We start from the raw sequence: 23,023 nt of genomic DNA, 5'->3' as shown, positions 1-23,023 counted from the left end.
ACTGCTGTCTTTCAATACTTAAAAAAATAATTTGGTTGTACAAATGTCCATTTCCCCTTTCTAAAACTCCAAACCCAATTCATTATTCCTGATATCCCCTATCTCTTCTAAACTCTCACAGTGCCTACCACCTATTATATTACTTTTACTGAGAAAAAAATGATGCCAAATATATTACAAACAAAGTCCAATCATTTTGCCTTAATGTACTCTACCTAATATTTAGGCAATGTAGTAAGATTTGATATCACTTCATAAAACCTCGTGATATGTCACAACTCTAGACAAACGTATAATAATGACCATCACTCTTTTATTTTTCCGATAAGAACTAGGAGTTCAGAAAATTAGCTCTATTCAAATAATACATTGAAAATAATTTTACGTAAGTAAAACTATAATGAATTACATTGTATTACTATTTAGAACTTCATACTTAACTGCTCACTGTGTCTAATTTCATGTATAATTACTTTAAATTACATAAGAAGCTATTTCCAACCAAACCTACAAGAAGCCTTCAACATTTGGAGTTTAAGCATTTCTAGCTACATTTAAAAACAACATTTACTTTTTTATATATTTCTTTAAAAATTGAAATGCTTATACTAAAATTATTTTTTAAAATTTTTCTAAAAGTTTATAAATATTAAAATATGAGTATCTCTGAGACGTTATATTTGATAATAAAAACTCAGGTTGTCTAGTTAAATGAATAGTTAACAATGACCTATGATAACCATGGAACAGTAGCCTCTTTATTGGTTACTACCTGCAATCAATATCATCTTTTGTTCATCTTAATCAATGTTGTCTTAAATTGATTAGCTGCATCGAAATGCTGCCAAACACCAGAAACTAATGCCAAGGAACTAGAAGTAAATTTATTATTGTTTCGCTTATAATAATATAATACTAATATTTATTTTTTAAAATCAAGAAAAATAGTTTGAGGCAATCCCTATGGTGATTATATATTTGTAAGTGAATAAACAATAGCAATATGCACTTCAGGCAGGCCAGAAATCAGTTTTAAGCAAACTACACCTTTTTTTTAGTGTCTTCACCTTTTAAGCTAAATAAAAAAATTTTTAAATAGGAAAAATTAGGTTCAGGTAACAAAAAAATTCTTACGGATTTCTGAAAACACTTTACTATAGAACTAAATCAACATTATATTATAAATTTAGACTAGTTTTTTGAAAAAAGAAAATTAACATATATATCAGGGTAATAGTAGAGTAATAATAGCTTCAATGTTTACCCGTTGCTAGGCACTGTAAATATGTTAACACAAAATAATAAAATTTAACATTAACAGTTAAAACTTAACCGTGTGCTTACTATTGCCTGATATGTGCTAAGTGCTATATGTGGATTGTTGTATTTAATTATCATAACAACCCTCTGAGGATAAGCAGTTACTAAAGGGTAAAAAAGAGTGAAGCAGAGATTTGAATCCAGACTTAACTCCTAGCAGTTTTTAATTGCTACATTCTACAGAGCTGTCTAGAGAACTCCCACTTCTACATTAAACTTACAGGTCTCTTTTTTAGGGATTAGAAATAAAAATGTGTATAAGTCAATTACATGAAATCAAATGGATATAATACTTTCATAATGATCTTAAAAGTGGTAAGTACTAGTAAAGTTCTATTTAAGACCATTACAGTATAAAAGGCGTGGCATACCATTTAGCAACTCTATTCAAACATATCCTGCAAAAGAAATGAAGAGACTCTTCAAATGTCTTATATTAAATAAAAATTGGATTTTTGTCTGATTTTAAATTTATCATAACTTCTTTGCATGCTAATGAATGTAGAGAAGTCTTTTATATAAATATGATTAATTTCTTAATTCTTTTTATTGCCACTTTATTTTCTTCACTTAGGGTGAGATTCTCCCCAGTGTGTCTGGAAGTATCTATAAACATGGTATATACATAACAGCTGATTAAAAAGTAAAAGGCTGGAAAGGAAATATTTTTTTCCAGGTGTATATCATTCTGTAGCAGCAGTCAGTAGACTGTTTTGAACTTACGAAGTTATTAACAGGTGATGTGCTAATTATCCAAAATGAGTGATGGGGCTGTAAATATTTATCCTAGGAGAGATACATTAAGTCCAGACATCAAGGCATGGAGGAAAACAAATATCAGCAACCCCACTAGTTCAGAGTGCCAATATGAGAATGTTAATCAGTCACTCTGAGCTTTACTTATCTCACCTTTAAATTAGAATATACTGGAAAGATTCAACAAATATCAACTCTTAATCCACCTCACTATTTTAATAAATGAGTGCTACTACTTACTATGTAATCAGTAAGTCCAGGAAAAAAAAAAAAAAAAGAAAGAAAGAAAATGTATTACTAGGAAATTCATTGAGTACTAGAACATTTGATTCAATGGAAAAAAAAAAAAAAGCTTGAGAAAGATCTAAGTTCCACTCATAAGAATGACCTGTGTTATAATACTTTTGAGCTGTGAGTTATTAAACAAATAATATAGTGGTCCCTCCCTGATCCGCACTTTTGCTTGTAGGTAATTCTAGTTACCTACAGTCAATGGCAGTTCAAAAAAATTAAATGGAAAATTCCTTAAATAAACAATTCATAAATTTTAAATTGCACACCAATCTGAGTAGCCTGATGAAATCATGCACCTTCCCACCCTAGAAGTGAATCATCCCCTTTGTACAATATATCCACACTATATGCTACCTGTTCGTTAGTAATTTAGTAGCTGTCTTGGTTATTAACTGATTATCAGAGAGAGAAAGAGGGAAAGAAAAGAGAGAGGCTACATTCACATAACATCAATTACTGTGCATTATTATAAAATTGTTCTATTTTATTATTAGTTGTTGTTGTTAATCTCTTACTGTGCCTAATTTATCAATTCAACTTTTTCATAGGTATGTATATATAGGAAAAAACATAGTGTATATAGGGTCCAGTTCTATCCTTGGTTTTAGGCATTCACTGTGGATCTTGAAATATATTCCCTGTGAATAAGAGAAGGCTACTGTAACAATAATCACGTATTTTAGAAGAGCAATATTTTAACAGTCCTAATCTAAAAAAGATGTGAAAAGCATCTAAATCAAGTTATATTACCAATTCCCATTAACTCACGGTATAACCCTTTAACAAGTCATATACCCTCACTAAGCCCTGTTTCTTCTTTTGCAAAATAAATAGATTTAATTAATCTTTAAAACCCTTTCCCAGTGTTAAGGCAGTAACATCATATAAGTGTGCCTGGCATATCACCAGCGTTCAATAAATATTTGTTGAATAAATGAATAACTTTAAAATTTAACTTTTATCTCCAAATACCTAGGAAGCAGAAAGAAGATATTTTTAAATTAGAATAGAAAAAGATTGTTAATGTGGAGGCAAGTCTTTTATGTCTTTTAATTTAAAAGAATGTTTGGTTTTCTATGATCTGAGATCAGTCAAAAAAAAAAAAAAAAAAAAAAGCCAAACAGTTTTGATTATAGCCATTGGATGTAAATAAAAGAGATGTACTTTCAAGTGAAGTCCAGATTTTGCAAGAATAACTTGCAGATATTCTAAGATGTCAGAGGAACAGTGGTCTGCATTTCCACTGATTTTAACAATTTTTGTTTTTAAAAGGACAGATTTTTACTTAGAAAAAGCAAAAGTTACCATTTTGAAAGTAAACTTTGCGGACTTTTTGGAAATGTATAAAAAACAGGTAAAACTGCACTGATCCATGATTCTCCCAAGCTATAATTCATGTCTATATATTGATCACCTCAACAATATATATGGAAGATTTAATCACATAAAATTATATGAAACAAATGTGAAAAGAAGCATGAGGCTAATGTATATTAAACCAAAGAAGAAATATTATTTAAGAAATGTGATTATAGTAATTTAAACATAAATTTAAAATGGAAAATTGGGTGTAAGTGAATATTCACAAAATCCAAATCTTAGGTCAAATGTGCAAGAAGAAAGTAACATTATAAATGCACACTAGAAAAATAAACACATATTGTTAATGCAGCTATCAGAAATAAAAATTAATTCTGCCTGTATTTGTAATTCTGACTTGACTAGGCAGAATCATATTATCCTTTCCTCCCATCAATCTCTCCAACCAAATTCGGAGAAATGTGAGAACAGTAAGGATCTTTGGAATTCACAGGATGTAGTATAGATTCTAAGTCACCATGGTTGGTACCTTTCTTGAGGAAAGCATAGCAGTCACCAGGATGTGTGAAGCATACTGTTGGGTACTAGGGGCATGGCAGTAAACCACATAGGCATGGTTTGTGCTCTGCCTGGCTCCTGTGCAGAGAGAAAGCAGACTTGAAGAAGGAGCTATAAATGCACAGTGTGTTACTGTGGAGAGGTAAAGGTGTGGTGAAAACCTAAGAGGCTTAACTAGCCCCAGGAGGCAGGGAGGAGTAGCTGGATAGGTGTGAAGTCCAGGAAACGCTCCTGGAGGCGGTAACTTCTAAGATGCGAGAGACTTAAAGGTTGGGTAAGTAAAGGCAGAGAGAAGGGAAAATATCCCTGGAAGGAGAGAGAGGTGAGGCTCTGGGCGCGGGGGTGGGGAGGGGGGTGGCGTAAGGAATCCAGTTTGATAGAAGCACACTGAATGAATGCAGAGAGTTGTGATTGGGTATACAGGACGAGGAAGGGAGATGTCAAGCTCCATGCTTCCCTCCTTATTTATTAAGGAGGATACCAAATTGGACAAATGAGGGTACCATAGGGAGGGAACGCTGCGGAAGGACAGGTTTTCAAGGGCTGGGGTAGAGGAGCCTTTTGGTTTCATGTCTACATTGACTTCCCTGTGAGACAGCGAAATGAAAGTTGGATATTATCCGGCGCTCTTAACAGATGTCTGAATGGGCTGAAGAATATTTTTAAAAGTTGTCAAAAGATATAATAAGTTAATCCATTTAGGTGGATACTGTTGTTTAGGGATAGAGAATAAACAGAGACTAGGACTTAGCTAAAGAAAGCCATCGCGTGACAGTGTGCGGATTTGTATTTACATGTGTGGGTACAGAAAGGATTATGGAGGATTTTTATTGACTAGTCCAAAAAACTGCTCAATGAGTATTTATATGAATCCTGTCTACTCTATATATTCAAAAGATCTTACAAAACGCTTAAAAGATAAATTTTTCGAACCCCAATATGAATCATAACATATAAATCTATAAGACCCAAGGCATGAGAGAGTCAAACTCCATACAGTTCAGTTCCTGAAACAAGTTATTGTCACGTTTTGGATGTCTAGTCTACATTCACAATATTTCCTCCAAGCTCATGAAATTTGAGTTAGTTATCAGAAGTATCAGCAATGAGAAATATATCGCAGTGTAGTATAAGCTGATTTACCTTACTTATCAAGATAAGTAAGCTACTTCGGGCCTCTTGGCTCAAGGATATTTTGTAAACTGCTTTCTGGTTTCTTCTCCGCCTCTATAGTTTGACACTAATGCCAATGAGACAGCATTTAGTCTAACCTGAGGTACTTATAGGAGGTAATTACTTGGCACTTGAGCAGTATTTAAGTGCCTGTCTGCTAGGTGACTAACTTTCCCACCAAGCATTCCATTTATTTATGGCCAAAATGTTAAAAAAATAAATACATGACAAGCAGAAAGAAATGTGGGTTTCTCTTGTCCTCATTAAGTTGAGTTTATTTTGGGGTAGAGAATAATTTCAGTTATGGTTGGATTGGGAGCAAGAAAGATTACAAAGACCATTATAACACCTGGGCTTGGGGACAATATGAGAGGGAAAGCGAAGGGAGCAAGAGGCTGTGTTTGTGTCATTCTTGAATTGTGAAACAGCAGGTGCTCATGGCTCCCCAAATGCCTGACACAGACCATTTCACAAATTAGTAATGAGTTCTGGTTCTTTCTTCTTTGCCTCTTTCATTCTTGTGCTTAGACTCAGAATTTAACTAAATACGGTCTTTTCCCTTTGATTTCTTTTGTTCACAGTTAATTTTATTCTGTTCGTTAGCTTCCAAATGTATGAATTCAGTTTCTAAGGTTGAAAAAAAAGCTTCAAAGGACTTAAATGAGCTTATTTAGCTACTGGAGTTACAGTAGGAAAAGATGATCTCTTCATTCTGATATTTTAAGTCTTAGGTAGTTCATCTGCTGGTGACATGAATTTTTAGCCACTAACACATAGAAACACATATTCATCTATAGTGCTTTTTAAAATTACATTAGAGAAAAAAAATCATGTTATCTAGTTAAAATCATGAATATTATTTAAGTGTGTTATTGACAACTAACTATTGCATCGAACAATATGATAAAATCATTAAATCCAAACGTAAGTATGATTGTTCACATTAGAATTGAGCACAACTTTTTAATTGACAGGCATAATGAATGAATGAATGAAGCAAATAAAGATTTCATATTACAATAAACGAAAGCAATACATAACCTCATAATTGTTTATATTTGGCTGTAAATTACTATGTATAATCATTGTTCAAATGTTTTATTTACTTAATCATAAAGTTGCTTGGATGGGTTTTCTATGTCATCCAACTGGTTGATGTCTGGACAGCAAAAAAGAAGGAAACTTAAAATTATATTTTTTTCTACAGAGTAAGAAAATCAGAATAGAAACTGAAAATTGTCAATATTTCAATCTCATACAGCAATACTCCATCCATATTGAAGTGTATATTTGAATATATGTGCATTTTTAAAATTCAAATATACATAACTATAGCCTTGTTGATGAACAAAATATTTCTGATAGCAAACTCATGGAATATATATAATGTCAAGTATGAAAAATGGTTTTATCATTGCCTACACACTTCTTAATATTAACAACAGATCTGCCATTTATATGCAGGAATATATTTTCTATGTTTTTTCTTAAATTGAGTTCTGACCACCTTGAGAATTCTGTGGATACCAGATAATTTATATTTCACATCTACCTGGAGGTCCATGTGCTTTCTTAGACCACTTTGCACATTAGCTGAATTAGTGCATGAGGATCCCCTGCTCACACAAACCAGGGCTTGTATTTACATTGGCTTTATTGAGGTTATTGGCCCTGATAAAGAGGATTAGCTTTATAATTAGTATTGTTAATATGTGTATGCAATTTTTAAAAGAGATGCAACAGAAATCTTATAATTTTAATATTAGATGCACAAACACACACACACACAAATATATATATATATATATATATATATATATATATATAAAATATATATATATAATTTTGCTGAAATCCACAAGACTCTAAAATATGGAGCTTTTTCTGCACCTATAATTGCATTGATCTTGTATATCCAAGAAGATAACTTGTAATAACATATGGTTCAAGTTCAGGGTTTAAAAAAATAACTATCATAGTCTCAGGTAAATAAATATAGGCAGAAAACATTCTCCAGGAATGTTTCATGTTCCTGATGTTTACTTATTGCACATATGAGACTTTACAAAAATATATTTCCTTTACACTAAACTAAGAATGACATTTGGAGCTGATTAAGTAACACAATTTATGTCAAACAATATCCCCAAAATGATTGAGCTTAAAATGCAAAATAAAAGCAATTGGGAGGATTATGGCAGTTAATCATTTTAGGCTTCCCTTTGAAGAATCATCTTCATTTAAAATAGAAAACAAACGCTCTTTTTACTGTTTAGTATTCATGATGTTAGATTGAGTTTATTGTCTATTATAGATGTTAGACTATAAATGCTACCTTCAGATTCTGTCCTCTCATCATAGTGGGGTCTAGGCAATATACACATTTAGCTCTTCTGAGTGAATAACAAACTCCCTTTAGTATTCTACATATGATTTTGCTCAGCAGATTTGTGTTATTAAAATATATATAATGGTATATAGAACACTTGGAAAATCCACAAAGGACCAAAGAATCTTATTTATTGTTAACATCCAACTACTATGTTTTGCAGGTACCTTGCAGTCGCTATTACAAAATGAGAAGAAATCTCCAAAATGTTAAGAATTACCTATTTGATTAGCCCATGATTTTGTTTATATAGAATGGAACTTAAAAGCCCTTCCTGTATTAGATTGGGCTTCAAGCATTCAATAAAACATATTTGCTGTGTCCAAGATTAAATCATACATTGTTTAAAATTAATTATTCCTTTTTAATTGCATTGTATAAACAGAAATGACCTGTTAATTTAAAGAAAATCTATCGGCACAAAATGAATTCACTCATATAAACAAGCAAGATGAACTTGACCTTGTTTGAACTTGTTTTGATGTGGCCCAGATGGTAGGCTACATGCTTGAATAGCAGGCTAAAGCTGAGGAAAAACTCATATAGCAAGATCGAGATTTATAGCCTTTTGCAAATTCCTACCTTGTATTGTCCTTTCAGCATCTGTTCGGCCGCCACTGCGGTCAGCTTCTATCTCTGGGGTCAGAGAGTCTAAAAGCACAGAAAGGTAAGAGTGACACATATTTCATTTGATTCCTATTGTTCTTTAAAAAAAAAGAGCAACCTGTTACTCTGGTGCTGAATTAAAATTACATAAATCTTTGTCATCTTTTAAAGGTTGAACAAAGACTATAACCATAAGAATTTTCAAAAGATTTGAATAGATAAATAATGCAAAATTGTTCATAAAAAAAGATGTGGGTTGGGAAGTGAGATTAATATTTTATCCTGTTTCAGTAGAGACTGGTTAAAAAGAAAAACAATGTCAAGTCCAAGATCCTGGAGTTAAGTGACACCACAGTGTTATCACTTGAGAAAAAATGCATTTCTCAACACACGTGACTATTCCTCGCACCAGGCTTTCAGGTACAAGCACAGTTTAATGAATGACCAGACACAGGAATGTCTAAAACTACACAGCTAAATTGTCTTTTGAGTATTCAAAATGAAAGGTAGTTAGCCAGGCATAAAGATGCACCCTCTTACCATTTAAGACCCTGAGACTATCCGTTGAAGCTGCCTGTTTTAGTGTTTGTTCTGCTTGCTCACGCCGTTTTGTCTCAAATTCAAGCGCTTCCTGCAATTTTCTCTTGGCCTTCTTCTCCTTCTTTAGCCTCTTTTGAACTATGGCTAGAAAAGAGAGTGTACCTTATTTTTTTCTTAAATTTTTGCAGTGTTCACTTACAAATGATCTATCTTCCATATATATATATTTTCTTTTCTGTTTGATTGAATCTACCAAAGCAGAGGGAGTTCAAAAAACACCAACTTTACCTAAAATAAATCCCAGTAAAATGTCCAAGGTCAATTTTTACTTAGTCTTGAACTATATTTCATTATAAGAATGCCTTCTAATGCCAGATTTAATGGGAAACTAATTTTAGTAAATATTTGAATTCACTGATGAAGGAAGCCTAATTAAATAAATGTTGGGCTTAGTCTCTGCCCTTGATTCAGAATAGTGCAGAGTAGTTAGAACAGTGTAAACTATCATAAGTATGCCTCCTATCTTTGTGAAGCACAAATTTTGAGTAATTAATGGAGTAGTTCCCCTATAAATGCTTTACAAAACAATGTTACACAAGCTATATTTTAATGACACTTTCTTGAAATTTTAGAAAATGCAATAAATACTATTGTATATAAGGAGCTAAATATTCTTAATTATTGTTAACATATACCTATAAGCTGAATTTTTTTGGATGAAGTTATTATAATTTACTCAGAGATCTTACTAATTTTCTCATAGCAAATTTATATGCACTATAGCATATTTTAAGAAAGTTATACTTTTACTCCAGGAATCTGGTGGAGTATAAAATCTCACTGCTAATAATAATATGCTAACAATAATGTGCTATTATATTAAAAAGTAGATTATCATACAAAAAGTTGATTATGATATACTTTTTTTTTCCTACTGGACAATTTAAATATTCATATACAATATGTAATCAACAAATAATAACTACATGTTTTTTATAAAACGTATGTTAACTGTACTTTCAGTACAATAATTGTTTTAACCTTTACTATATATATATATATATATATATATATATATATATATATATATATATATATATATATATGGTAAGCAATCATCATATGGGAAGCATACAAATGTTTTTCTTTGAAATATTGATTTTGATGGCTAATACACATTGTGGACTTGAATGTGACAGAATTAGTATGACAAAATCCTTCTGGTAGAGTTAGTCATAAGGAGTAATCATTCCCAGTTTACTGTTTGATTTCTTTCTACAGAGTAAAGAAGAACAACATTTTTATTTAACACAGTATTTAATCCAAATATAAAATAAGGTAATATGGTTCAAGAAAGAATTTTTGTTTCAATTTCTAATTTCTACATATCCCATTTTATAATTATCAATATTGTTAAAATTGCAGACCATTAACTTGTTGAGTCTATTGTTGTTAATACTATATATTAACAGAAACGTTTTTTTAAATCAAAATGTACTCTAGTTACACTCTTACCTATAGGTAAAACAAAACTGGTTTCAAATAAATGCTCGTTTACTTTATTTAATACTGTGAAAATCATATGCTATTGTTAACAAAGTCACTCGCCTATGATTTCCTTTTCCAAAGATGATTACTTATAAGTGTTTTTGAAAAGAAACAGTAATTTCTGAATTATTTATTTGTATTGTACACTCTCATGGCACTTAAAGCTCAATATCCAGCATGCTGCCATTGACCACTCACTGGTTCCTCCTGTGTGATTGAACCAAATGGGATCGCTATGTTCTCTATTCAGGATAATACACTGCTTCAATAGATACATTCACAATAGATAATTATTGACAGTTATTACCTGTAATTTATTGTTCACATTAATTAAATGAGAGGCTCATGGTGTGGTCTGTGAAATGTTTTGCCCTCTAGTGGTTAAGGGAATAAAACAAAATGTAAATCCTCCAACAGGTTTGAACGAATAAAATTTTGGAGATCTCTCAAGTAACCAAAAGCTTCCTTTAGGAATTCAAGGGTCTGACTTTAAGTCTTGTTAAAACAAACAAACAAACAAACAAACAAAAACCCAAAACTTCTCCAGGTGAGAATAAAATCAAGACATGGCTAACTCATGGAAGATGGTTCAATATCATGAACTCCTTGACCAAATTTCATTATTCAGTTAGAACATATCCCGTTATCAACAATTACCTAGTTTTGATGATTTTAGTACCTAAATCTATGTGACACCACATTATTCAGAACTGTACTATAGACCTGAGGTGACAGCTTCCCAAATCAGCCTCATCCCAGGAGCCCACTTGCTATAGCTTTATAGTAACTAATAAAAAAACCTACTGTGTTCTGCCAGTTTTAAAAGCAAAACAGAAACAATAATTTTTAAAAGACCATGCCAAACGCATGAAAGGAGAATATGTGGAGTATTTATATTAAATACTTATTACATAAGAGAAAAGGAGCATTCCTTCTAGATCATTTAGAAGAATCTTATAGTTGAGGCAAAAGGGAAGTTGGTTGTAAAGAAAATACTCCTAAACCCTATACATAAAATAAACACACACATATAAATGGCCCTCAAAATCATCTATACATACACTGCAAAATATGTTAAAAGAAGCAATTAATAGATTGATAATTTCATTATTTTTCCCTAATAAAAATTCTTATTGGTTTCTATTCTAATGTGTACTTGACCTTGCTGCATGAAAATGAGGCATTCAGAAGGAAAATTATACAAACACTCAACTTGGGCCATTTGTTCAGATATTCATCAGTCTTCAATTTCAGTTGATAAATATCTTACTAAATCTGCTTTGCTTCAATAATCAGTATTTTCTGTTTTAGCTTTATGACTTTAACGCTTAAGTTTTTCAAAGGGCAATTGTAAATGAATATAAAATTTTCCTTCATGGCTGTCACCTTATCAGAGTTCATTCTTTCTCAAAATTATGAATTTATTAAACTCTGTAAGCAATAAAACATATGTGATGAATGATATAATAGATATATTTCAATATCTTGAGGTATAAACAGAAGAGAAACCATGTACTTTAGAAATTAAGAAATACAGTGAGCCCAGGATTTAAATCCTGCTCTGAACTTCAGCTACAAGTAAAAATAAAAAGCACTGTCTCATAGCAAATCACCAAGCATAGCATTGTTATGTTAAATATTTTACATAAAGTATTAAATTCATTTGGAAGTTTGAAAATACCTCTATTTTTTTGTTCCATAGCCAACTGCTTCTCAAGTGTTTCCCTTAGTTCTCGTTCCCTTAAAAAGTCCATCTTCAGCTCTGTTTTTTCCAGTTGGACCTGTTTTTCTTGGGCTCTGGCATTATCTATGGCAACTTTCAAGAGTCCCTGTACAAAGAAGGTATTCGGTATTGTAATATTTTAGTACAAAGCACATTTCATTCATTACTTAAAAGCATTTTCAGAGAAGAAACCACTTATCAAATTCTTTCATTCTTGTGCATTCACTTTGAACTCACTAGGCCAAGAACTATAACTTAAAGCACAGAATTTCTAAATCTAATTAAAACATTTTAGGAAGACAAATATTTTTGGCATCAGGTTCAGTTGTTCCTAATTAGAATATCTCAATCTGAAGCTAAATGAGGGCAACACGTCAAGATTTCTAAAAAATAAGAACTGAATTAAAAATTAGACTGAAACTTTTCCACAAGTAATTCTCTGACACGGTTTATGATACCCCAAGTGATGCTGACAGTACTTACCTGTCTCTTGGAGCTCAGGGGTCACCATGCCCTTCTTAGATCACACTGGGCACAGTGGGTTCTTTACATTCCTCAAGGCACCAATTTGTTTCTACATTAGGGACATTGCTCTTTTTGTTCCCTTCTTAAATGCTTTTCCTCCCACTTTTCATATGACTCATGACCTCATTTCATTTCACCTTTGCTTAGTCACCATTCAAGAAAGGCCTTCTCTTAACCACCCTATTTGGAATAGCCCTGCAAATCCACCTTGTAATTTTCTCCTAAAAATTATTCATAACATTTATTATTGTGTAATAGTGTTATATATGTACTTGCTTACTACTTTATGTTGTGTCTCCTACACTAAAACGTACGTTTTCTGAGGCCAGGACATTTTCTCTCATTTGGTATTATACTGTGTCCCCAGGGTTCAGAGAGCACCTACCATATAGTAAATTTTAAAAATTTGATGAATAAAAACAATAATTCTGGTATATTTTTCTTGAGATACATAATATATGTAAGAGATCCAAAACTTAGTGCACGGTTTTTAAAATGTTATTCAAAAGGGTTATGATAAATAGAGAATAACTCCTAGGGGACTATTGGACAGTACAATAATTAAAAAGTATATGGCAAAAGCAAATTTTATGTATTTATAGAACTGATTATGGCATATTTTATATACAATTGGATGTGCTGTATATTTTTTTAATTTAGTGGTATTCTCAGATTTTTGAAAATGAGACTATGAGAATAATATGTGAAACATATCCAAAGAATTCTGCATGTGCCCTCTCCTAAGCTACTTTAGAAAATTGTCAGTAATATTAGTAGTAAAAATAAGAGCTAAAATTGGTATCCTTATCAACTCAGGAATATAAAATGCTATTTTGAAGTAGAAGATATTTTGCCTTGGTCCATGAACATCAGAGGCTGAAATTTTCAACAGAAATTATAAATGAAATGGAAGTTGGTGCCATTTGTAAATACACTCTTGAATGTGACCCCCTTTGGAGGAGACAACATAAGCACTTTGAATCAGAAATTTCAACTGCAACTTGACTTCTGAGCACAAAAGAGATGTGCCCTTCGTTGAGCCCACAAATGTAATATTGCTATAAACCATTTTTATTCTCTTTTCAAGCACATATAGACTATGTCACGTTTGTTACACCTGATCCTGAGTTCCCTGGATGAAGTCTTGTGATATAAAACAAGCTGGAGGATTTCTACATGGCAGTTTGCCCCTCCCTACTCTTTTGTTTTTAACAATAAAACATAGCTGCTGAGGAAACTGCCGTCTTCACTCAATTCAGCCACATTCCTGTGTATGTTTTTCCTTCATCAGGAACAAACACTTAGTAACAAATGAAAGAGATCATTACATCAAGTGCCCTTTTAAATCACCCCAATTAAAACTTTAGTTTAGCTGTATTTTAATTCTAAGATACCAAATTCTAATTTTCTGCTCTGATTGCTCTTGTTGACTTATCTTTGAAAGATGTACTCTGTGCAATGTCTAGAGATTATTTAGCAAGATGCCAATGCTGGCACCACTTAATGTGTTGATTGGTTGTATTATCAGTAGCTGTTTAAAATAAATTACTATTAAACTATTATTGTCCTTGGCTGACAAAACATAATATTTTGGTGTTCTTTAAATATGAAACAATCATTATGAATAAACATGTTGAATAGCATTAAACAGCAACCCTAATGTGTGTTATTTTATAATAATACTTGTTGGAAAGCATGAAGTTTGCTAAGAGCATTTATGTTTACTCTTGCCTTTTGTTACACTTGCTGCTAATGTCATTAATGGTAATACATTACCAATTCCTGCTGATTATATCTGAAAAATATTAGCTTTTAGGATCCAATACCCTCTAGGGACTACTTATAAGCTGTATAAAATTAAGTTTCATTTATAGACTTTAAATCAGTGCACATCAGTAGGAGTCCAGTGTGAACAAAAATCTGCACTAGAGCCAAACTGATGCATATGCAAAAATACATTATTGCCCATGACAGCTCTGCTGCAAAAAAATACAGAAAACTGATTAAATTTCAATGCAGCAGGGGGCTGGGAAAAGCAATAGCAAAGCAAGCAGTGCTCATAACATCTACAAATCATTAGGACACCATTTTAACTAGCCGTGGTAATAGTACTTTCAGATTTGTGTAACTTCTGTAAATTTTCCAGGTAGATCATGTGCAAAAGGTAACGCTAAATACTGGGTCTCACATGGACATGTTGTACCCAGCAAAATTCTATGATGACCATGTGAGGTATAGCAAAAGACACAAGATTTAAAACATGAAATTTTCTCCAAGGCGAGGTCAGTTCTCATGATGTTGAAGTTGGACAATAACAATTCCAAAGAAGCGCATTTTAAGCTTACTCTACGACACAGTGATTACAAGAGATAATGGTTGTGTGACCTCAGATTTCTTTTCCAGAAGTAAGGCGTAATAGTTGCAAGAATGCACAAATATTTTGTTGTTGTTTTCTAAAATTATCTTCCTTGTAAATTAAGTTATTTTCATAATTTTTCAGAGAATGAATATACATATATATATTCATATTTATATAGTTCTTTTAAAAAGGACACTGTAATTGACCTAGCAATGTTTCAACTATTTCTATAGTCTAGAAAGTACAAATTTCTGTTTGTATATGAGACTTAAAGTAATATTGTATGAAAGAAACATTGCTTAATATGCTAATTAGAACATAGAGGAAAAGCTTACCTGGTCTATGTTTGTATTTTAGGCAAATTTATTTCAGAATTAGATGATACGTAAAGTTCCTTGAGTGTCATTGAAACCCATGTGACAAAATTTGTGCTCAGTAATGTATTGCTTCTAATGAAACTAAATACCTTGGTTAAAGGGAATTTTAACGATCAACCATTCTAACTAAAACCTTTTAAAGATGAGAAAACCAAGATCCAGGAGGATCAAGTGACTTGTCCAAGACCCAAAACCATTAAGTTCACTAAGGCTAGATCAGAACTCTACCACTTTATTTAACCTTTATTTTAAAATTTCTTTCAGGCATATGAAGGACTAGTGTCCCTTGAAATCAGGAACTTTTGTAGACTGAAAAATTATGTACAACAGCATCAACTGATGTACTTTTCTCAAAAGCTTTTCTAATAAAACAAAAATGAGACTTGGTTTAATGTTTTGGTTACTGTTCTCCAAAGTGGATGAATGACAGACTATCAAAAGCACTTCTGGGTGTAAATCCATCTTGCGATTCATATGATCTCTATGGCAATATGGCAACATGGGCTTTACAACTAGCCTTAGCCTACCTATGTTTAAATCCAGACATCACCTCCACTGTGTGACTTTGATCAAATGGCTTATCTGGTTTCATTTTCTCACCCATAAAATGGGGATAACAACAAAATCCACTGTGCAGGGTTATGAAGAAGATTCATGTAATATTGTATATAATTATCATAGGGACTAATAGTGATATTGTGATTTACAATAAGAAATATATATATGGTATTCATCTGAATCCTGGAACTGAAAACTTTCAATGGGTGGCATTTCCTATGTGATAAGAGCAATACAGGTAAAATGAGTGTTTTTGTTATTTATCATAAACCCCTTTCAACTACACCTGAGTTTATATCAATAAGGTGACTTTTGGAAAATCCTAGAGGATGGCTAGAGGATGGTTGTCAGGGGAACCAACTCTGTTATTAGAAAGTTGGAACTTTCAGCCCGATCCTTCTGACTTCCAGGGAGGGCATAGGGGCTAGAGGTTGAGTTAATCACCAGTGAGGAATGATTTAAACAACCATGCCTATGTAATGAAACCTCCATAAAAACTCAAAAGGATGGGGTTTGGAAAGCTTCTGGGTTGGTCAGCAAGTGAAGGTGTTGGGTGGGTGGCAAGTTCAGAGAGGGAATAGAAGCTATGCCCCCCTTTGCCATATACTTTCCCTTATACATCGCTTCCATTTGGCTGTTCCTGAATTATATCCTTTTATAATAAGCTGGGAATCTAATATGTAAAATGTTTTCCTGAGTTCTATGAGTTGCTCTAGTAAATTAATCGAACCCAAGGGAGCAGGTTGTAGAAACCTCTGATCTAGCTGTTTGGTCAGAAGCACAGGTTACAAACTGGACTTGCAAATGACATCTGAAGTGTGGGTGGGAGTTGGTCTTCTGGGACTGAGTCCTTAACCTGATCTGATTTAGGATCTGATTCTCCAGGTAGGTAGTCTTAGAATTGAGTTAAATTGTGGGCCCCCAGCTGGTGCTGCAGAATATCTTGGTGTGGGAAAAACTACAAGACATTTCATGATCAAAAATGTCAAAAGTGAAGTTTTGTTTTAGTAGAATATGATATAAATCAGTAAACATGGTGTACACTCCACATTTTTAAGAGATAAGTGCTACCCTGTTTCCCGAAAACAAGACCTAACCGGACAATCAGCTCTTCTGAGTCTTTTGGAGCAAAAATTAATTAAGACCTAGTATTATTATACATTATATTATATTACATTATGTTACATTATATTAAATTATATTACATTACTTTATATTATATTACATTATAAAGACCCAGTCTTATATTATATCATATGATATAAGACCCAGTTTTATAGTAAAATAAGACTGGGTCTCATATTAATTTTTGCTCCAAAAGACTCATTAGAGCTGATTGTCTGGCTAGGTCTTATTTTTGGGGAAACACAGTATCTCATCTTAACCTAATCATATTTTGAAGCCAACGTCCTAGTGTTTTGTTTTATCTTTTTAAAAAGTTTCCTTCTAACTACTTTGTGTTACTTTATTATAATTAAAATGATGTATTAATAATGCAAATGAAAAAAACTTAATTCCTTTAAAATGTGTAAAATACAACATTATTAGCCATGAGATCAAAATATGAAGACTGCACGATCAGAGTATTTCAGTCTTAGTACTAAGACACATTCTTTTTCATTTTCTTTCCTCAAACACAAGAGTAGAACATACTCTTAAATACTATAGTTGGATTTATTTATTAGACCATAGTGAATCAATCTGGAACTGCCATTTATTGTGGTTTTAACATCCCTTTGAGGTCTTTCATGTTTCTTTAATTATTCCATATAGACACACTATAGTGAAACAAACTCTTATTAAATATCCCCTTGTGGCATATATCTTCAATGCTAACTAATTTTACGTTTCTTTTTACTTATTTACCTTTATTATTTTAATATCTATAAGTCATTTAAAATAATTTGTATAAGGAGACAAACAATGTAAAGTATTTCTTTTCCAATTCTCCATAAAAATAGATCCTAGCTATGATTTATAGCATGAATGTTCAGATTAAGAATAGCTGGCAAAATTTTCCTTTGAGTGTGTTCAAAGGTAGTCAAGTGTTTGAAGGCATCACATCTAGTAAATTGATATTAAACTTCTAGTTTCCTCACCTAAAATTTCACAGGGAGTTCTCCATGGATATGTTAGAATAAGGAAGCCATATGAAAGACTGTCCACATGGACAAAAAATAAAATTTTATATAAAAATTGTAAAAATGCTGAAAAGCAAAATCTGGAATGTATCATACCATTCACTAAAGTGAAATTACTATCCTTTATTGTAGGTATCTTTAGCAACTATTTATAAAACACTCAAGTTTCAAGAAAGAGTTAATAAAAACCTAGTGCCCAAAATGCATTTGTATATATATATATATATATATACACACACACACACATATATATGTATAAATATATATACACACACGTATATATGTGTGTGCATGTATGTATATGTATACATTTATATATAGTGTTTTCTATACTATATATAGTATATTTAAAAACACTACTATTCTACTATATAGTCTACACTGTCATTCTACAGGTCCTCTTTTAAAGCAAAGAAATAACGGTTATGAAACTTCAATTGTATAATGTATCATGGAAGGTACATCTATAGTAACCATTACAAATTTTAAAATTGAGAATTATTAAATTATAGAATATCATGAAATTAAATTAGTGAATATTAGAACAATTACTCCTTAAACACATTATTTTGAAAGATTTTTTTTGGCCATTAAATCTAAGAAAAAATAGACTTTATGTACACTAAATTTAAATATAACCCAATGACTTGGGTTTAATTAAAATAGCAAATATGCATATAAATCCTTTATTGCAGACATGGAATTATATGATTCAAAAAATTAAACATTTTCAACTCAATTCTTTTTCATTGCTATCCTGATAAAATCCTTCCAAAGGAAATATGGAGCTTTAAACTTACCACAAAGAAAGTATGTTACAATTTTGAAATAGGAAGCAGAGAACTCACTGCATATAATTGAAATTGCAAGGAAATTGAGGTAGGCAGAATGTAATTATCCAAATTAGAATTTGGACAGAAAACACATTTATATTGTATGTCCAATAAGCCAGGGTCATGACTGTTTAAACATTCTATACCATTCCTCAAATATTACTATAACTCAATAAATGTGGCAATAATACCGAACTAGCATCTATGACCTTTTATAAAATGATGTAACACCATTACTGACCATAAATCCAGTATGTATGTATGTATGTATGTATGTATTGTGTGTGTGTGTGTGTGTGTGTGTGTGTGTATAGCTGCATGGAACTCAGTAAGATTTTTAATCATTATTTTGCCTTATATACACATATGTGCATACACATACACATATATATATATATATATATATATATATATATATACACACACACATATATATATATATATATATATATATACATACACACATATATATATATCATACCTACATCTATATACACATATACATGCATATAAAACTGAAGTGGACAAACAATTTATTTTTAATGAAGTGTTCTTATTAGAGGTGTTCTAACTATTGGTCCCTTAGCCCTATGATTTCTAATCAGAAATAATTTAGTTTGTCTTGACTAACCCTATCATCAACTTTTGCTAAAATATGTCATCAAAGCGGGTTTAAGGTTAGAAAAAAAGAGTATATTAAATCTAGAGATACCTTCAATGAAAAAAATCATGTCTAAGTCTGTATATTGTAAAACTGGATTTTTCTTTTCTCTCTTTCTCTCTTAATAATTATAGTTTGAAATGATGTAGATAACATTTCTAATCTGGATAATACCAGGCTGGTGTGGGTGGGTGCAATATTTACCTTAGAAATGTGGTATTCACACACAATACAAGATTCCATGTATAAACCCACTCCTCAGATGAACAAGCTGGCTTTATACTAATGAAACTCAAGAAATGTTTTCTCCGCTGAATATGAAATTAAAGTACCACTTCCTTGGTTTTATAGTTAGTAAAGATACATACAACTGAATAGAGAATTGTAAGCAAATGTCTAACTTTTTCTTTGCTTCCTATGGAGCTGTATACTTAAAAAAAAAAGTGAATTGTTCCATTTTTTTTCACAGTGTAAATTCAGAAATATCAAGGAATATTTTCTGAAAGCATTTAATTTAATAAGAGAGAAATTCATTAAAAACTCTACCTGATAGAAAACTATATCAAGGGTCAAATTTAGAAAAAAAAAAAGAATTCTTAACGTTTAATTTAAAATACAATCAACTATTTGGCCTTGATTATGTTTAGGCTAGATTGATGATTTATTTCAATTACTGAGATATAAACCTTAAAGTTGAATACAGTGCTGGAGACTCTAATTACATTAGTATTAAAAATGCCATATTAATAGATGAGAAGATATGTCACATTAAAGGCCTTCTGTTATGTCCTTGGAGAGGTAAATAAAATTAATTACATTTCTACTGGGAGAATGTTTAATATGGTAGGAAATGTGTACAGTAAAATATTACTAAGGATGGAGTGCTAGAGTAAAAATTAAAAAAAAAAAAAATTACCAGTGCAGTATTTGCAAGCACATTCTTACCACTAGCTCCCCCAAATATGGAGAAGTAGATGGCAAAATCTCCATCTGGGGTCCACATGATCACTTCATGTGTGGGCAAGAGAATTATGCCTTCTTTTATCCCAAACACTCTTATTATTTTGGCTCCATGTTCTATGTTATTGTTAACTGTAAGTATTTTTGATTCATAATGTACTGTACGTAAAATATACATCCTGAGGACTACATAGGAAATCCGTGGAAAGTTTTGTATGGCTTTTTGAAGTCTATTCTTTGAAGAAACCCCATTAACTGAAACAAACTTATTTATGAAAGAAGAGATTTTTTTGGATTCTTTTATATTAGACATATTTTAAATGACTAAACATATCATTTCCTCACTGCAAGGCCAGCAGTTTAAAAATAGCTAAATATTTATTAGAACTGGTGTGCCGTCATTTAGTAAATCAGACAAACTTAAACATTTAGATTCTTCCCATTAGTCGGCAGTAAGGAGAACATTTAGGCAAAATGATTTTTTAAATGCTGAGGTCATTTTCACCTAAGTTTGTACTAAGGTTTAATATACATATTTGAGTATTACTAAACCAATTAGATTAGTGTAGTAAGTTTAAAATCTTAAATTGCTAGAAAAAGTTCAATACCATGGTTCAGTCAATCTCGTGAATGGATTAAATAGGAATAGGATGAATTGGAGGGAAATCTATAGCTGGGTCTTTTTGTTCCTTTCTTCCAGATTGCAAAGAGGCCTACCTGTATGTTAGTCAGAAGGGTCTCTATGGAAGACAATCCATCAGGAAACAGAAAAGGCGATGGAAAACCTGGAGGAAGTGGTTGTCCATGCCCAGTTAGAGAAAGTTTGTCAAGGCTGTCTCTCGCAGTTGGTGTGGAAAGCGGGGTCTCATCTGTATGTGATTGAAACAAAAATATAGAACAAGTTACGCTTGTCTGTTTTTATTAGACCTCAGTAATGGCTTCCCTAGTGGTTTCCAGAACATTTATTGCAAATTGGTTCCTGCTATCAGGAGAAAATGCTTTCTGCTGAATTTTCTTTAATGAAAAAGCTGTGGAGATACAACAAGATAACATTAATGAGTAACTTTATAAGCCTTTTAAATGCAGTCTCTAATGAGACTGAGTTTACAGTGCCATAGAATCTTTTTAAAACAAATATTATCTCAATATAGTTGTGATAATATATTCAGGCTGACTTTATGGGCACCTTCCCAATTATCTCATTTTAGTTTGTTCTGTTTGGACTGACAATGGAATCTTTCTAGAGCTTCATATAAGAGTAATTCTTTGCATATTAGTATGTTTCTTTCTCAATTAACCTTTCCTTTATAGAAATGATTTGTTCAAATATATTCTTAAAGAATCTACAAAAGAATATACCATTAAAATCTTTCATTGCACAATTTAAAAAGAAAACTGAAATCAAATATATTCTTTCTATATTATAACTGAATTCTTCAATATCATTAAAACTAAGGTCTAATTCTTTTGACCTTGAATGCCTTTTCTTCATGTTGAAAAACTACCTTTTATATACATGAAAAAGGGGTCTAGAGAAAGGGTAACAAAATGCAATTTCCATAACAGTATTTAAGAAAACAAATATGAAACCCTCTAAGGTAAGTTAGTTCTTACTTTGTTTATTGAATATTCTTCAACATTTTAAGTAATTTAGAGTAATGCCCCAATATGTATTTTTTTATTCTCACAGTGAAATCTTTTTATCCAGTTCTTTATTATTTAAACATTTTTACACTCTCATTTGAAATAGATACAAGTTATGGCTTATTTTAGTTTATTACGCCACAGAGAAAATTTTATTCATGGCAGAATTCTCAACTTTACAAATATTTTCATATTTCACCTCAGGAAAATTAATCAGAACAATGTATTTGCATAGTCCTGATAGTATCTCTCAATTTTGCAAGTGAAGAAAAACTTCAGCACACTTGCCTTTATGCTTATAATTTGATTCCTCTGTTCTCTTCAATCATTCTTACATTTTTCATTGCAACACCTAAACACACAACACGTTTTCCAATTACTCTCTCTAGGACAGAAATACTATGGAAGTTGCCACACTTTTCTGTCTCTAACTAATGTCAGAACAAGTTAAATTCATCTCCCTCACCTTTCCACATTTCTAGTTAATGAACCAAAAGGGAAGAAAGGTGGGGAGGAGAGTAATGGACACAAAGCCTTCTATTTACGGCACTCCTCTCACACTCACTCACTCACTCAGTCACTCAGTCTTCTGCAGTTTCTCTCTACTAGCTCCTCCTCTGTTAAGTAACTGACAGATGATCTGAGGCAGCAGGTACTAGAAGAAGAAATGGAGCAAGCAGCTAAAGTAGGACTCATTGTGTCCTTATTTTGTTTTCCATTGCACTTGTCAATGGGGTT

General features: G+C 31.9%; 1 protein-coding gene across 1 annotated transcript in view; it reads right to left on the bottom strand.

Moving 5' to 3' along the window:
- The window catches only part of DACH1 (dachshund family transcription factor 1), a 397,854-nt gene that overhangs the window by 27,406 nt on the left and 347,425 nt on the right, over nt 1-23,023 (bottom strand). Inside the window, exons 7-10 of the mRNA XM_019738175.3 lie at nt 21,359-21,510; nt 12,186-12,333; nt 8,957-9,100; nt 8,393-8,461 (exon numbers count right to left, since the gene is read on the bottom strand). Of these exons, the coding sequence (XP_019593734.2) occupies nt 8,393-8,461; nt 8,957-9,100; nt 12,186-12,333; nt 21,359-21,510 (513 nt within the window). The remainder of the gene's footprint in view (nt 1-8,392; nt 8,462-8,956; nt 9,101-12,185; nt 12,334-21,358; nt 21,511-23,023) is intronic.

Source organism: Rhinolophus sinicus, chromosome 16, assembly GCF_057876585.1.
Source record: "Rhinolophus sinicus isolate RSI-liver-muscle chromosome 16, RSI-T2T, whole genome shotgun sequence".
NCBI lineage: Eukaryota > Metazoa > Chordata > Mammalia > Chiroptera > Rhinolophidae > Rhinolophus > Rhinolophus sinicus.
This window is presented reverse-complemented; position numbering and strand designations above follow the sequence as displayed.